Raw genomic sequence first — 16,409 nt, forward strand, 5'->3', positions numbered from 1 at the left:
TACAGATGCGAAGGGGAGAGGAGATGCACGTTCCAAACAGAGGAATTCCACCCTCGAGAACGCCCGGCTCCCGGCAGGCTGTGCAGAGCAGCTGAGCACTTTTCTCTTTATTCTTTCTTTTTTGTTGTTGCTTTTTTGAAACAAGGTCTTGCTCTTTTGCTCAGACCAGAGTGCAGTGGCACGATCTCAACTCATTGCAGCCTTGACCTCCCGGGCCCAAGTGATCCTCTCACCTGAGCCTCCCAAGTAGCTGGGACTACAGGTGCACACCACTGCATCTGGTTAATTTTTAAAACACATTTTATAGAGATGAGGTTTCACCATGTTGCCCAGGCTGGTCTTGAACTCCTGGGAGTGAGCCACTGCCCCCAACCCATTTATAACATTAAACCAAATTATCTTTAAGAAAAGTGGCCAGGCGCCATGGCTTACTCCTGTAATCCTAGCACTCTGGGAGGCCAAGGCGGGCAGATTGCTTGAGTCCAGGAGTTCAAGATTAGCCTGAGCAATGTGGTGAAACTCCGTCTCTACAAAAAATTTAAAAATTAGCCAGGTTGGCTGGGCGCGGTGGCTCACGCCTGTAATCCCAGCACTTTGGGAGGCCGAGGCGGGTGGATCACGAGGTCAGGAGATGGAGACCATCCTGGCCAACATGGTAAAACCCCGTCTCTACTAAAAATACAAAAATTAGCCGGTGTGGTGGTGGGTGCCTATAGTTCCAGCTACTCAGGAGGCTGAGGCAGGAGAATCGCTTGAACCCGGGAGGTGGAGGTTGCAGTGAGCTGAGATCGCGCCACTGCCCTCCAGCCTGGGCGACAGAGTGAGACTCCATCTAAAAAGGCCAGGTGCGGTGGCTTGCGCCTGTAACCCCAGCACTTTGAGAGACCAAGACGGGCGGATCACGAGGTCAGGAGATCGAGGCCATCCTGGCTAATAAGGTGAAACCCCGTCTCTACTAAAAATACAAAAAAATTAGCCAGGATTGGTGGCGGGCGCCTGTAGTCCCAGCTACTCGGGAGGCTGAGGCAGGAGAATGGCGTGAACCCAGGAGGCGGAGCTTGCAGTGAGCCGGGATCGCACCACTGCACTCCAGCCTAGGGAACAGAGCAAGACTCTGTCTCAAAAAAAAAAAAAAAAAAAAAAGCCAGGCATGGTGTAATTGGACTGTGGTCCCGGGAGATGGAGGCCGCAGTGACCTGAGATCACACTGCTGCACTCTAGTCTGGGCAACAGAGTGAGACCCTATCTCAAAAAATTAAAAAGTTAGCTGAGGCTGGGTGCTGTTTACACCTGTAATCCCAGCACTTTGTGGGGCTGAGGCGGGCAGATCGCTTGAGCTCAGGGGTTCCAGACCAGCCTGGCCAACATGGCAAAACCCTGTCTCTACTGAAAATACAAAAATTAGCTGGTCGTGGTGGCTCACACTTGTAATCTCAGCTACTTGGGAGGCTGAGGCAGGAGAATCACTTGAACCCAGGAGGCAGAGGTTGCAGTGAGCCAAGATCACAACACTGCACTCCAGCCTGGGCGACAGAGTGAGACCCCATCTTAAAAAAAAAAAAAAAAAGAGTTATAAATGGTATTCCATTAGGCACTTGCACTGTGATTAGAATTACAGCACAGTTCTTGCAGTAGCAAAGATGTTATAAAAACTCGTTCAAAAAACATACGTGCTTCTGTGGTGGCGTTTTACAGCCGTCTTGACTTGGAGACGTTTGTCAGCCAGGCCAGGTGGGAGGGCTGGTCCCATGCGGGGGGTCCAGGCTGCGTCCGCTGCTAGGGCTGTGGCTGCAGGTCACCCCAGAGGGGCTGGGATAGCTGGGCGTGGCCTCCCAGGAGCTGACTGAGGTCCTACCCAGTGTGGCGGGGGCCTTTTCCTCCTTGGGACCCTGGTGTTCTCAGGTGGTACACTGGGGTCTGGAAGGGAGGGAGGATGGAGACACAGGTTGAGGTTGGGTGCACACGCCCGCCTTCTCCACCGGGATAGACGCCACGGGCGTCCAGAGCTGCAGGATTTGCTCCATTTGTGAAGTGCCCTCCTGGAGTCCCGAGGGGTAGTGTGGTTACACCTGCAGTCCCTGGACGGCAGGGGCCGGCCTTGGAGCCCCTCCTGGGAGCTGTGCAGCCCGGGTTTGGTCGCGTTTCTCAGACGCCCCTGCCTTGCTGTTACAGACGGCCAATGGGAACGTGGAGGCCAAAGTGGTGTGCTTCTACCGGAGGCGGGACATCTCCAGCACCCTCATCGCCCTGGCCGACAAGCACGCAAGTGAGTCCGGCCTTCCCTGGGGTGCCCACCTGGCGGGAGGGTCGGCTGGGGAGGGCTGGCGGGGTCCTTCTTCCCTAGGGCCCATCGGCGTCCTGGCCTCGTGGGGCCACCCTCTGCCCAACTCACTCTGGCGTCTCTTTTTCTCCCTTCCACAGTGGGCGGGGGTGTCCTGGCTCCGTTTCCTCAGGGGCTGGGTGAATGAAGTCCTCGCACGCCCCCCGGAGTGGTCTGTCTCTCACTGGCATCCTCTGCGAGCTTGTCAGGGTGTGGCTGGGTGTGGGCATCATTGATCGAGGCTTCTTTTTCCCTTTTATGATGACTTCTGGAGACTTTCCAGGCTGGTGGGACCCTGCTGCCTGCACTTGCCAATGTCTCTCTCTTTTTAATTTTGCGGAGAGGCTTCTGTTGGGATTCTGAGTAGTGTTTTCAGGAAAGCAGTCCTCTCCTTATTCTTTACGATTCAAACCCAAGTTTAGTAACCTGGCTGGGAGGGGCTGCTGTGGCCAGCACAGCGTGTGGGAGGAAGCCACTGGCTGCATGGGAATGCCCTCAGCCTTGGGGGCCCAGCTTCTCCCCCAGGAACAGGTGCTCGCAGGTGGTGGAGTCTCCTGTGCCGGGGGATGTTGACTTCAGAGCCAGGAGCCGGAGGCACCCCCACGCCCTCCACACGCTACTGACACAGGGCCTGCCGGGCTGGGCCCCACTTGCACCAGACACAGTGTGCTACCCCACTGAGGCCCTTCATGTGTCGGTGGGGGCAGGCATGAGGGGCGTTTTTGGCTTCCACTCTGACACATCACCCGGGGTGGGATCTGAGCCCAGGCTGAGGCTGTGGTCTGTAGGGTGACATTTCCCAGTAGGTGAGGCATGTGACTGCCCGGGTACCCGTGTCGCTGGGGTGGGCCAAGGTCCCACCTGTAGCCTCCCACGACCCCTAATGGGGTGAGGTCCAGGGACTGTGGGTTTGCGGTGGGTCAGGTGGGAGGACCCTGGCATCTTCTGCCCCGTCCCAGTGCTGTGGGTGAGGGGCAGGAAGTCAGCCCAGGCAACCTCCCCCTGCCCTGGGAGGGGCTTAGGGATAGGACAGACCATCCTGCCACCGATGCCTTGTTCCTGAGCCTTTGCTGGGAGTCGGCCAGGGCAGGCGCTTGTGGAAGGAAGGTGTCCCTTAAGCCCACTGCCTTGCCTGCCGGACAGCCGGGACCTTTCCTCAGCAACCAGTGGATGCGGACGTGAGCTGCCCTGGGTCAGTGCAGCTGGGCCGGGCCCCCAAGCCTGGGTCCACTCTGGACACTGGGCTGTGGGGCCTGTGGCTGGCCCAAAGGCAACTGCCAGTTGACCATGGGCTTTCTCTGGCTTTGTGAGGAACTGGACCTCCTAGCTCTCTGCTCAGAGGAGGGGAGCGTTCAAGGTGGGGTATGGTGATCCTTGACCTCTGACCCCAAAGCCCGTGTACTCCACTGCTGCACTCGGCGGGCTCCAGGCACCAAGGAGGAGAGCTGGGGATGTTGAAGGTCCACAGGCTACACATTCTGGAGGGGCGTTTGGTGTGGCCCTTGGCCCTGCAGGTGCTGGGTGCCAGTCAGCAGCACGGCTGGCGGTTCTTAGTGTCGGAGGCTGGCCTATGTCGACTCTGCAGGGCTGGCCCGCTGGAGAAGCAGTGCCCAGGCTGAGTGGCCGCAGTGTGGCCCTGCCAGTCTGTGTGGCCTGGGGAGTCAGGCGCCACCGTTGAGTTGGGCATGTTTATGGCTGGCCCAGGGTGGATCCTGTCTCTGTCCTCTGGCACCTGGGGGCACAGTGTCCCTGTTCCAGAGAGCCTGTATCAGTGGTTTTTGAGGGTACTGTGGCCCCCTTGGCTGAGGTTCTGCTCTCAGACGTCCCAGAGGATGGCCTTTTGCTGGAAGAGCCCCAGAAGGGGACTCCAGACATAACGTGATTAGAGGTATCAGAGGGCAGGTTTTCCAGAAGGGCCTCATTGGGGCTGATGGGACTGGGTGGAGAGCAGTGTCCCAGCTCGAGCACTGGCCCCCCAGGTACACAGCACAGCCCCTTTGGACGGTGCTCCCTGGAAAGCTGCGTGGCGGCCCCTCTGCAGGGCGTTCCTATGAACTGAGAGCCCAGCTGCAGGGAGCAGGCGTCATGGGTGATGGGTCTGCCGCTGGTCCAGGGACTCAGAGCGCGGCCCCACTCTTGCCTGGCGGCTGGGCCTTGCGGTGATTCTGCAGGGCCCACACCCCCCGGGGTTGTGTCAATCTGTGCGTTTCTCCTGCTTCTCTGTGAGCTCATGGCAGCCAGGGTGAGGCCCCCAGCTGATCCCAGGGACAGGTGTGAGGACACTCTGGGAGGCCTCTGGCTCTCCCGCGTCACTGCCTCCACCCAGCCCCTGCTGGGGCGTCCAGCCCACAGTGCAGGCCTCACGGTGGAGGGTAGACACCCGCCAGGCTGCACTGTGGCCCCTGCGGCAGAGAAGCCTTCCCCCCGGCAGGGCTGTGAGCATGAAGCCTTTCTCAGGACAGAATGACAGGGAGAGGGGAACGTCCCTCCTCAGAGGAGGGCGTGGGGGCCCTGGAGACCACAGCCAAGAGTGGGAGTGAGGGCACAGCCTGGGCCTCATGCTTAGGGGTGTATCCAGGGTCTGAGGGAGGGTTCAGAGTGTGAGGGGTGCAGGGTACACTAGCCAGCCCCACCTCCTGCCTGGGTGTTTCTGCCTGTTGAGGGTCTTCTGAGGAGCTGTAGGCCCACCTCGCCCACATCTCCGACAGGCTGCACTGCAGAGCCCTGTTCTGCTGACCAGGACACTGGTGAGATGGCAGTTTCGGAGCCGCTGTGGGCTTCCGTCCAGGCTGGGTCAGTGCTCGGATGGGGCCTGGCATAGGGCGGGTGTGAACAAAAGCCAGCCTCCGGTCTGGGGCTGGTGTGTGGGCCTCTGGGCCCTGGTGATGTCTGAGTTCAGGGTGCAGTTTGCTCGTGGGTCCCCAGAAGTGGGAGCGAGTGAGATGTGTTGGCCTGGGATGCAAGGACTGGGGCTGTCCTGGTCGGCCCTGCCCTGTTCTATGGACCGGGAGGAGGTGAGGCTCAGCCGGCAGACACCCCAGGCTTCTGAGGCCCAGATAGGGCCCGCCCAGAACAGGCCCAGCATGGCTGCTGCCAGCCTCAGTCTTAGCTGTTGGCGCCTGGGAGGGCCCAGAGGAGCCAGGACTTCCTGCAGGCACCACAAGGGGGCCGCAGAGAGCGAGCAGCCCAGCTGGCTGTGGTCCCGTCTGGGGACCTCGGGCTCAGAGAGCCGGCAGGGCGCTGAGCGGGATGAATGGCCCACTGGCGGCCGGTGCTGGGCGTGCGAGGGGCGGTGGGGAGCACCACTGCACGCCCCCATTGTGGGTGTTATAAGAACCCTACTTGGGTTCCTAGCACAGGGCAGGAATCCCCATGCTGCTGGCCCGTGCCTGGCCCCGGTCTCATCTGGACAGCCTGTTCTGGGAAGCCCCAGTGGAGTGGGGGCAGGGGTGGCCTCTGGACAGGGGCCCTCCACAGCCAGGCTTGTGTGGGCTCTTCCCAAAGAGGCTTGGCACTGGGTGGATGGGCAGCCAGAGTAGGGGGATGTCAAGGCCCAGATGATCTTCAACCAGGTGGCCTTCACGCCCCACCGGGAGGCCTGTGGCCCCCGTTCTGCCCTGCCCCCTGGCGGCACAGCCCTCGGTCCGGGCCCTGGGCAGGGAGCAGGCCGCCACCCTGTGCTGACCGTGCTGCCGGGTGCTGTCTGTCTGTTATATAGCCCTGTCAGTCTGCTATAAGGCCGGACCGGGGGCGGACAACGGCGAGGAAGGTAAGAGCCAGCCTCCGCAAGGAGGGCGTCCTCCTGTCTGTGTCCCTGGGCTGGGGGCGGCAGCGCCGCTGAGGGACAGAGTTTGGGCGGGCCGCCTGCATGCCTGTGCCCTGTGCCCGGCCGGCCCGGCTGAGGAGGGGCCCTCCCTTGTGTCCGGCCCACGGCCCAGGCTTGGTGCGGCCCCGGCCTGAGGGTGACCTGCTGGTGTGGGAGGTCTGTGGTGGGCTGTATGGGGCTGTCTGGCCACGAGATGGGGACGGACAGAGGGCGGCTGCCCCTCGCCCTCCTGGCCTGGGCTCTTGGCAGCCGCCGACTCCCCCGCTCCTCTTGCTCCTGCTGCTTCTGGGGCTGGCCCGGACCTTGTTCTCCCTCCTCCTTCCATCTTCATGCCCTGGGGAATCTGGGCCTTTAGGGTGCCTGGACTTAAAGGGCACGTGGGCACCAGAGTGTCTGCAGGGGTACCTGCCAAGGAGCCGCTGGGCCGCCATGGGGTGGGGCAGTGGGACAGCGTCCGGCAGCAGGAGGAGGCACGCCTCCCAGGACTGGGCCTCCTGCGTGCTGGCGCCAGGTGGGGCCCGTGGGGTGGGCCTTGGTCTGGCAGCGTGCGTCTGCCGCGGTGCTGACAGGGGCTCCTTGTCCTTCAGGGGAAATAGAAGAGGAAATGGAGAATCCGGAAATGGTGGACCTGCCCGAGAAACTAAAGCACCAGCTGCGGCATCGGGAGCTGTTCCTCTCCCGGCAGCTGGAGTCTCTGCCCGCCACGCACATCAGGTAGCCCCCAGCAGCTCCCGCCCTGGGCCCCTCGGGCTGCCCTCGCCTTTCCAGCCTGCCCGTCCTTCTCTTCCAGGGGCAAGTGCAGCGTCACCCTGCTCAACGAGACCGAGTCGCTCAAGTCCTACCTGGAGCGGGAGGTGAGGCCCAGCCCCGCCTGGTCTGCCGCAGCCAGTCCCGGGCCACTGTTTCCTCTACCTGTGACCTCTGCTGGCCTGGGCGGTGGAGACGATTTTCCCTCCTCCCTCTAGGCCCAGGCTGTTCTGGGGGGAAGCGGGGATTGCGTCCTGACTGTCACTTCCAGGTGTCCTGGTGTGTGGCCGCCCCCACCCTATCCGTCCAGAGTTGTGGGCCAGGAGCTTGGAGCTCTTTCCTCTTGCCACTGCCACCCAGACAACCAGCGAGGGGAGGTCCCCCTGGGGAGGGTGTGGCTGAGGCAGGTGGGGGCAGGGGCCACCTGAGTCTTTGCAGGAGTCTTGGCTGGTCTCTCCTGGGCGGCGGGCAGAGTCCTGGTAGGCCCACCTTGGGGGTCGCTGTGATTATACGGTGTTACCAGGTGATTCTTATCTGGGGGTCACCTGTGATTATACGGTGTTAACCTGCCATATAGCATCCCCCAAGGCGTGACAACCAAAAAAGGTGTCCCGACAATGCCATACATCCCTGGGGAGCAGTGTCACCTGACGGAGAGCGGTGGCACTGAGGCTGCTGTGATATCCAGCGAACGGGAGGGTTGGGTTTTCTGAGGCCACGTGGGGGCAAAAGCGTCTGGAGCGTGTTAGTTCCCTGGAGAGCCTGTCACAGTTGCAGGGGATACCTGCCAAGGGGCAGGCGCATCTCCAGGCCTAGGGCTTGGCCTCCCACGGGCTCTGCTGCCACCTGGCTGGAGTCTTGTGACCTGAACACCCCCAGCGTGTCCAGTCAGCTCAGATGCAGGTTGCTGGATGCGGCCCCCACCCTGCCCATCCCAGGGGGGCTCATCTCTGTCGTGGCCATCAGCGCTCTGGCATGGGCTCTGAAGGATCCAGGATGGCCACGGTGTGTCCCAAGCTCAGCCCTGCACTACCTCTGTGGCCCCGGTCCCCATTCCCACCACACAACCTGGAAACAGGCGTGAAGGGCGACAGTGGCTCAGCTAGGGCTGTGGTCGTGCCCCAGGCCTTAGCTCAGAGTCATGAGCAGGCAGAGAAGAGCAGGCAGGGCTTGGCGTGGGGTTGTAACACATGTGTGGAGCATGGGCAGGGCTCGAACCCTCTCAGGCTGCCAGACCAGCTTCCCAGAAGGCTGAGCCACAACATGCTGGGCGGGAGCAGAGGCTGTGGGGGTCGCTGTGAAGGCTTCCACTCAGGAATGAGGAGTGCCCTTATTGACAGAGCCACACAGAGAGGGTGAGACTGCAGAAATGTATCTGTGGGCACAGAAAATGTTTGTTAGCAAAAAAGGCCCGTGAGGAAGCAGCAGGTGCAGTGACAAGCCTGTCTGCACTGTGTCCGCCCAGAAACGGCCGGGTCCACGCTCGCCGGGGACAAAACAGGCTGCTCACGCACCCTGAAACCCTCCTGCTGCACGATGCAGCCCTTCCCCCCTTTTTCTTTTTCTTTTTTTGTTTCTTTTTTTTTTTTTTTTTGAGACAGAGTTTCGCTCTTGTTGCCCAGGCTGGAGTGCAGTGGCGCGATCTCAGCTCACTGCAACCTCCGCCTCCCGGGTTCAAGCAATTCTCCTGTCTCAGCCTCCCGAGTAGCTGGGATTACAGGCACACACCACCATGCCCGGCTAATTTTTTGTATTTTTAGTAGAAATGGGGTTTCACCATGTTAGCCGGGCTGGTCTCAAACTCCTGACCTCAGGTGATCATCCCGCCTCTGCCTCCCGAACTGTTGGGATTACAGGCATGAGCCACTGCGCCCAGCCACTTCCCTCTTCTTTCTTACCTGGGGTTTCTGAACAGCCCCAATATGGAAATTTAATGTAACAGGCTCAAGGTGAGTACACTTAGCACCTGGCAGAAGCTTGTGCCACTGGCCCCTGGGCGATCGTGCCCCTGCCTCGCCTCAAATAACCCTCACTGATGAAGTCCTGATAAACACAGGCTCATGTCACAGATAAGCAAGAGTGCAGAAACAGCACACAGCAGTCACAGACACACCCAGGCCCTGGCCAGTGGCGCAGTCCGGCACCAAATAGAAACCACTTGTGTTTATTAATTTAAAGAAACAGGCCGGGTACAGTGGCTCATGCCTGTAATCCCAGCACTTTGGGAGGCCAAGGCCGGGGGAATCACTTGAGCTCAGGAGTTCAAGAGCAGCCTGGGCATCATAGTGAGACCTCACCTCTACAAAAGTAAAAAACATTAGCCAGGCGTGGTGGTGCACACTTACTGTTGTCCCAGCTACTCAGGAGGCTGAGGTGGGAGGATTGCTTGAGTCAAGAGGCGGAGGCTTCACTGAAGCAAGATCGCACCACTGTACTCTAGCTTGGGTGATAGAGCAAGACCCTATCTCCAAAAAAAATAAAAGATCCAGGCAGAGTAGGAGCTGAGGCTGAGGCTGGCAGCTGGCCTCTGGATAGTTGTGTCAGTTCAAGAGGACGAAGGCCCTGAAGCATGGCTCGTGGTCACACATGGAGCAGGTGTCATGCTGGACTTTAAAGGAAGCTCTTGAAAGAAAAGACACAGAGTAGCTTTCAGAATAGGAGAGACAGGGAAAGCGGGTAAGGGCTGGAAAAGACGACCCACAGGAATCAGGAGGATGACCTGGAAACGGGAGGGTGATTGGACGCCAGGCACACATGCAGAAGAAAGTGCAGCCCTGGCTGAGGCCAGGTGCTCAGGCTGGGACTCCAGGGTCAGGCCCGGACAGGCCTGCTTCAAAAATCATCAGAACCAGCCCAGTGCAGGACACACAATGCCGGACAGCAAAAGGTTGGCAAAGGCCATGTCCTGGAAATGCCATCCCAGAGGCAGCCTGGGGGCCCTGGTGTGAGGTTGCCTGAGAGGGAGTGCTGGCAGGAAGGGCCGCGCCTGCTGCGTGGGTGGCGGCCGGCGGTGCTGAGCCTGGAATGCTCCGTAGCGCTCCAGCGGTGGCTGCTCCTCCAAGGTTGTGCCCAGAACTCCTGATTTCTGTTGCTCTTAAACACCTTGGATAAGTTACATCTTCACATTGCTGCTGCTGATAGGGATGGTTTTGTAGCCGGGCGTAGCACACGCCTATAGTCTCAACTACTTGGAGGCTGAGGTGGGAGGATCACTTGAACCCAGGAGGCGGAGGCCACAGTGAGCTGTGATTGCACTGCTGCACTCCAGCCTGGGCGACAGAGCGAGACCATGTTTCGAAAAAGGAAAATAAGTCAGCTGGGCACAGTGGCTGACGCCAGTAATTCCAGCACTTTGGGAGGCCGAGGCGGGTGGATCACCTGAGCTCAGGAGTTTGAGAACAGCCTGGCCAACATGGTGAAACTCTGTCTCTACTGAAAATACAAAATATTAGCTGGGTGTGGTGGCGGGCACCTGTAATCCCAGCTACTTGGAAGGCTGAGGCAGGAGAATTGCTTGAACCCGGGAAACGGAGGTTGCAGTGAGCCGAGATCAAGCCATTGCACTCCAACCTGGGCGACAAGAGCAAAACTCTGCCTCAAAAAAATAAAAAGGCAAATAAGTCATGGTTTTTGGGCTGTAGCCATATCCACCCTGCCTTGGTAAGGGCTTGTGGAGCCTGGCCCCACCCCTGCAGCTGCTCATTGGCCCTGCCTCTGCTGACCCTCGGCATGTCTCCTCCATGCAGTGTCATGGGGCAGGTGCATCCCCCGGTGACCCTCAAGGCCCCGCTGTAGGCTCCTCCCAGGCATGGCCGGGAGCTGTGGGGGCTCCTGCGCCCTCCCTCCCTCCTGCGCCCATGTCGCCCCACAAGAGCTCTGGGCAAGACCCTCCCAGCAGCCCGGCCATGCTGACGCCTCTCTGACCCTCCCAGCAGCCCGGCTGTGCTGACGCCTCTCTGACCCTCCCAGCAGCCTGACTGTGCTGACGCCTCTCTGTCTCCTGTGGTGTTTTCCAGGATTTCTTCTTCTATTCTCTAGTCTACGACCCACAGCAGAAGACCCTGCTGGCAGATAAAGGAGAGATTCGAGTAGGAAACCGGTACCAGGCAGACATCACCGACTTGTTAAAAGAAGGTAGGGTGGGCCGCCCTGGGCATGGAGCCCTCTGTCCTGTCCTGTCCTGCCGGGTGACACACTGGGTGAGAGGAGGCTGGGACACGGCCGTGTCACTGGATTCATGTGTGACTGGGGGCGGCAGATGCAGGCCTGGGCTCTGTCCACGTGGGTGATGCGTGTAGGCTGGTGTCCCTGAGCCTTCCCCCACCCACTCCTGGTGGTGTTGGGGTTCTGGGGAAGCCCCAGACCCTCAGGCAGGACGTGGTGATCAGCTGTCCTTGCACAGTGACACCTGGTTTCCTTCTGGCAGTTGTTTTTCTTTTTCTTTTTTTTCAGACGGAGTCTCGCTCTGTTGCCCAGGCTGGAGTGCAGTGGCGTGATCTCGGCTCACTGCAACCTCCGCCTCCCAGGTTCAAGCGATTCTCCTGCCTCAGCCTCCCGAGTAGCTGGGATTACAGGCGCCTGCCATCACGCCCGGCTAATTTTTTTATTTTTAGTAGAGATGGGGTTTCACCGTGTTGGCCACGTTGGTCTTGAACTCTTGACCTCAGGCCTCCCAAGGTGCTGGGATTACAGGCGTGAGCCACCGAGTCTGGCCTTGGCAGTTATTTTTCATTACTTTTTTTTTTTTTCTGGACAAGGTCTGGCTCTGTCGCCCAGGCTGGAATGCAGTGGTGCGATCACAGCTCACTGCAGCCTCGACCTCCCAGGCTCAGATGATCCTCCCACCTCAGCCTCCTCAGTAGCTGGAACTACAGGCGCGCACCACCACACCCTGCTAGTTTTTTTGTATTTTTATTAGAGACAGGGTTTCGCCATGTTGCCCAGGTTGGTCTCAAACCCCTGAACTCAAGTGATGTACCTGCCTCGGCCTCCCAAACTGCTGGGATTACATGTGTGAGCCACTGCGCCTGGCCTCATTACTTTTTTAAAGTTCTTTTTGTCTCCAGAAATTTTCTCGTGTGAATCTGCCCACGTTTCTTGTCTTGCCTGTGGGTGCCCCACCCTTGAGGCCTGGTGGGGCCGTGGAGCTCCGACGCAGTACTCACCCCGGATGCAGGCGGCCTCCTCCCTCCACCGAGTGCTTCAGCAGCCCTGGTGGGGGGTCCTGGGGCTCACTGTCCCCTTCTCAGCCCTGTCCCTCATCTCCCCGCTGGGCAAGGCTGCGAGGCTGCCCTCGAGACGCAGGGCTCTGCCCCCGAGGGTCGGCAGGGACTCGCATCCCTGCTTGCAGTTGTGATCAAGGTGTTTCGTGCTTGTCCTGTTTTGGTTTGTTTTGAGAGCAGGTCTTGCTGTGTTGCCCAGGCTGGACTTGAAGTCCTGGGCCCCAGCGATCCTCAAGCCTCAGCCTCCCGAGTAGCTGGGGCTGTTTCGTGTTCTTCTTGATTGTCCGTAAGGTGCTGGTGCATCTCACAGGTGGCTGGGTGTGCCACCTTCTCCAGGCAGCTGTGGGCTCCAGCATTGGGCTCCTGGGCCTGCTACATTGCAAGCATCTGTGCTCTGGGAGGTGCTGGGCAGTGGGGGAAGACCCCCACCTCTCTCCAGGCACACAGGGCACATTGAGGTCTGGGCCTGGGGAGGAGGCCTCTGTGCTGAGGCCTGTGGGTCGGAGCCTGGGGAGGCCGCTGTGCTGGAGCCCGGCCTGTGGGTCTGAGCGTGGGGAGGCCACTGTGCTGGGGCCTGTGGGTCTGAGCGTGGGGAGGCCACTGTGCTGAGGCCTGTGGGTCTGAGCGTGGGGAGGCCACTGTGCTGAGGCCTGTGGGTCTGAGCGTGGGGAGGTCACTGTGCTGGGGCCTGGCCTGTGGGTCTGAGCGTGGGGAGGCCACTGTGCTGAGGCCTGTGGGTCTGGGCGTGGAGAGGCTGCTGTGCTGAGGCCTGTGGGTCTGGGCGTGGAGAGGCTGCTGTGCTGAGGCCTGTGGGTCTGGGCGTGGAGAGGCTGCTGTGCTGAGGCCTGTGGGTCTGGGTGTGGAGAGGCTGCTGTGCTGAGGCCTGTGGGTCTGAGCGTGGAGAGGCTGCTGTGCTGGGGCCCGGCCTGTGGGTCTGAGTGTGGGGAGGCCTCTGTGCTGGGGCCCGGCCTGTGGGTCTGAGTGTGGGGAGGTCACTGTGCTGAGGCCTGTGGGTCTGAGCGTGGAGAGGCTGCTGTGCTGGGGCCCGGCCTGTGGGTCTGGGCGTGGAGAGGCTGCTGTGCTGGGGCCCGGCCTGTGGGTCTGAGCGTGGGGAGGCCTCTGTGCTGGGGCCCGGCCTGTGGGTCTGAGCATGGGGAGGCCGCTGTACTGGGTCTGGGCCTGTGGCCTCCAGGGTGCCCTGCTATCATGACAGGGTCTCCCAGCCTGGGGCTGTCTTGCCTTTCTGGCCTGGCCAAAGGTGAAGGCCTGGCAGCCGCGCCCAGGTGGAAAGGCAGAGTCCGTGGCTGGGAGACAGGTGAGAACACAGATCACATGAGGGCCAGAGAGTGAGGAGCCGTCTCAGGTCAGAGGCCCTCACCTGGCGCATCTGTACCTTCAGCCTGGGGCCAGTGGGCCTGGCAGGAGAATGGGCCTTGAGGTGCCCCCATCTTACCATGCACACCTGGAGAGACCTGGCGGAGCTCTGCAGGGTCTGGGGCGGTAGGACTAAGGGTCCACAAGGCCGAGCCAGCCGCTGGTGCAAGGTCCAGGGATCCCACCAGCTGGTGTGGGGCCGGGACGTGGCGTCCAGAGCTTTCCCCACCTCCGAGAGGCTGTGTCCCTCGAGTGATGGAAAATTGCACACTAGTTGTGCACCTGCCTTTAGTGAGTTTGAAATGTCAAAGGGAGTGCGACCGTCATGACCAGCGGTGTGCATACACGGAGGCACCATGGCTTGTGTGGGTCACACCAAGGCTCAGCTTCTTGGCCGTCAGGGAGCTGGGCCCCAGCTTCTCCAGGGTACCCCTGAGCCAGGTGAGGAGTCCACACCAGGCTGAAGACCCCCCAGCCCGCCTTGCTGGTTCACACAGCCCCAGGCCCTGGCTGACCCCGTCCTCTGAGTCTGGCCAGGCATTGTTTCCTAGAGGCCGCAAGGCCTGACCCTCCCTGGACACACGGCCCAGGATGTCCGGCCCTTGGGGCAGGGTCTGGGAGCCAGTGCCCCTTAGCGAGGGATAGCATTTTCTTGGGGACTTTCTAGTCTCAAGAGCTCTCTCCATGCTGGACCTGCCGCCGGGCACCCCAGTGGAGGGCGGCCCCGCACTCCGTGGTCCTTGGTCTGGAACCTCGGTGCTGCCCAGGGCTGGAGGGGAGCCGCCTGCAGAGTCTGAGCCTGGCACCCTGCACTGAGCTATGGAGGCGGCTGAGAGGTGGACAGAGGACAATTGTGGAGCTCTTTCTCCAAGTCCTCCCCCAGGAGTCAGGCTCAGCCATGCTCAGACACACATTCTCCTGAGGGTGTCTCCCAACACCACGGTCTTGTTTTTTGGCGAGTAAAAGGCTGTTTCGTCAGAAACCCTCCTGGCCCTGGCCGACTGCAGGCGTCAGGTGGCCTCTTCACCAGCCTTGAGTTCTCCATCGTCCCAGCTCCCAGAAGACAGGAAACAACTGGTGACTCCAGAGGCACGCCCACTCCCTGGCCCCCGGCTCTGGCTGTGCCAGGCTTAGCAGCAGCTGCCCCAGAACCCCCCGGGGTGGAAGAGGGGCCAGGAGGGAGCCTGTGCCCCCAGAAGGTCCCTGGAGGTGGTCTGCCTGCTGCTGTGATGTGGCAGGGCCCTCTTGCAACAGCATGTGAATCCAAGTATCTCAAAATAAAAAGCTTGGGCCGGGCACGGTGGCTCACGCCTATGATCCCAACACTTTGGGAGGCCAAGGCGGATGGATCACCTGAGGTCAAGAGTTCGAGACCAGCCTGGGCAACATGGTGAAACCCTGTGTCTACTGAAAATACAAAAATTAGCTGGGCATGGTGTCGGTGCCTGTGGTCCCAGCTACTCAGGAGGCTGAGGCAGGAGAATCGCTTGAACCTGGGAGGCGGAGGTTGTAGTGAGCCAAGATAGTACCACTGCACTCCAGCCTGGGCGACAGAGTGAGACTCCGTCCCAAAAAATAATAATAATAATAATATAAATAAATAAATAAAAAGGCTTGATTTAAATTTACAAACCAACCTTCCCATCTCTTGTGGCCACAGTTCTTGGAGCCCTGCATTCTGGGTGGGCTGGGAGGCCCCTTGCGTGTGCACCCTAGCCCCGGGTTGAGAGGCCACTGTGTGCCTGTGTGTGCAACAGCCTCCATCCAGCCTTGCACCCTGCCTCACCTATGGGGCCCTGCAGCCCTTCCCCCTCCCCATCCCAGCAGCTCCCTGCACCCGGGGAGGAGAGGCGCGACCCGGCGCACCGTGGGACCCTGTCTCAGAAAGGCCACACTTCCTCCCTGTAGGCGAGGAGGATGGCCGAGACCAGTCCAAGTTGGAGACCAAGGTGTGGGAGGCGCACAACCCACTCACAGACAAGCAGATCGACCAGTTCCTGGTGGTGGCCCGGTGAGTCCTGCTCCCGGGCAAGGCCAGCAGGGGTGGTGCCTGGAGCTTCTGTTCTCCCTGCCCTGTGGTGGGTGTTGGGGACGTGACAGTCTTGGATCCCATATCCCAACAAGAAGCCCATGCGCTGCAGCCCTGAGACCCCCGGTAGCAGTTCCCAGAGAGGCTCGGGAGTGCTGGGCCCAGGCCCTTCATTAAATAGAAGGGCGGCCCTTTTGCGGGGGCAGGCCTGTGTGCCCGCTCACGTGTCCCTAATGGGGCTTTCCCAGGATGGGCCAGAGGTGCTTTCCCACTCCTGGGCCACTGGGAGCAAGTGGGCTGGGCCTGGTCTGGGAGCAGAGCAGCTGCAGCCTGGGCAGACCCCTGGGGCAGGGCGAAGGCTGAGGCCCAGGAGAGGACCATGCACCTTCCCTGCCAGCAGCCTGGGAGGTGGAGAAAACCCCAAAAGAAGCCCCAAGGCAGCTGCCAATCTATCGGGATGCCCTCAGTCAGATGCACGTGGGTTCTGGGGTGGGTGCTGGGCCCTACTCCTCAGCCTGGGGCCCAAGACACAAGGAGTCCTCGCTACCTGCGGGCTGCTCCCTGTGATGCCCATGCAGTTTGTCCCTGCTGCCCCTGGCGCCTGGGGAGCTGTGTGCCTGGGGGGAGTCCGCGCTGCCCGTGGCCCCTGGTCCCTGGTCCCTGGGGAGCTGTGTGCCTGGGGGGAGTCCATGCTGCCCGTGGCCGCTGGTCCCTGGCCCCTGGGGAGCTGTGTGCCTGGGGGGAGTCCGTGCTGCCCGTGGCCGCTGGTCCCTGGCACCTGGAGAGTGGTGTGCCTTGGGGGAGTCCGTGCTGCCCGTGGCCCCTGGTCCCTGGCACCTGGGGAGCGGTGTGCCTGGGGGGAGTCCCTGCTTGGCCGACACTGTGGTCAGC

General features: G+C 60.8%; 1 protein-coding gene across 6 annotated transcripts in view; it reads left to right on the plus strand.

Annotated features, from left to right (window-relative positions):
• The window catches only part of MTA1 (metastasis associated 1), a 50,871-nt gene that overhangs the window by 23,872 nt on the left and 10,590 nt on the right, over positions 1-16,409 (plus strand). For 3 of the 6 annotated variants that reach the window (XM_004055801.4, XM_019009466.4, XM_055361757.2), the window contains exons 3-8: positions 2,173-2,266; positions 6,039-6,089; positions 6,734-6,860; positions 6,937-7,000; positions 10,910-11,027; positions 15,398-15,500. In XM_004055801.4, the coding sequence (XP_004055849.1) occupies positions 2,173-2,266; positions 6,039-6,089; positions 6,734-6,860; positions 6,937-7,000; positions 10,910-11,027; positions 15,398-15,500 (557 nt within the window). The remainder of the gene's footprint in view (positions 1-2,172; positions 2,267-6,038; positions 6,090-6,733; positions 6,861-6,936; positions 7,001-10,909; positions 11,028-15,397; positions 15,501-16,409) is intronic. The other 3 variants (XM_019009468.4, XM_019009469.4, XM_063698246.1) reach the window with 2 other exon arrangements.

The sequence above is a fragment of the Gorilla gorilla genome, chromosome 15, assembly GCF_029281585.2.
Source record: "Gorilla gorilla gorilla isolate KB3781 chromosome 15, NHGRI_mGorGor1-v2.1_pri, whole genome shotgun sequence".
NCBI classification, from domain to species: domain Eukaryota; kingdom Metazoa; phylum Chordata; class Mammalia; order Primates; family Hominidae; genus Gorilla; species Gorilla gorilla.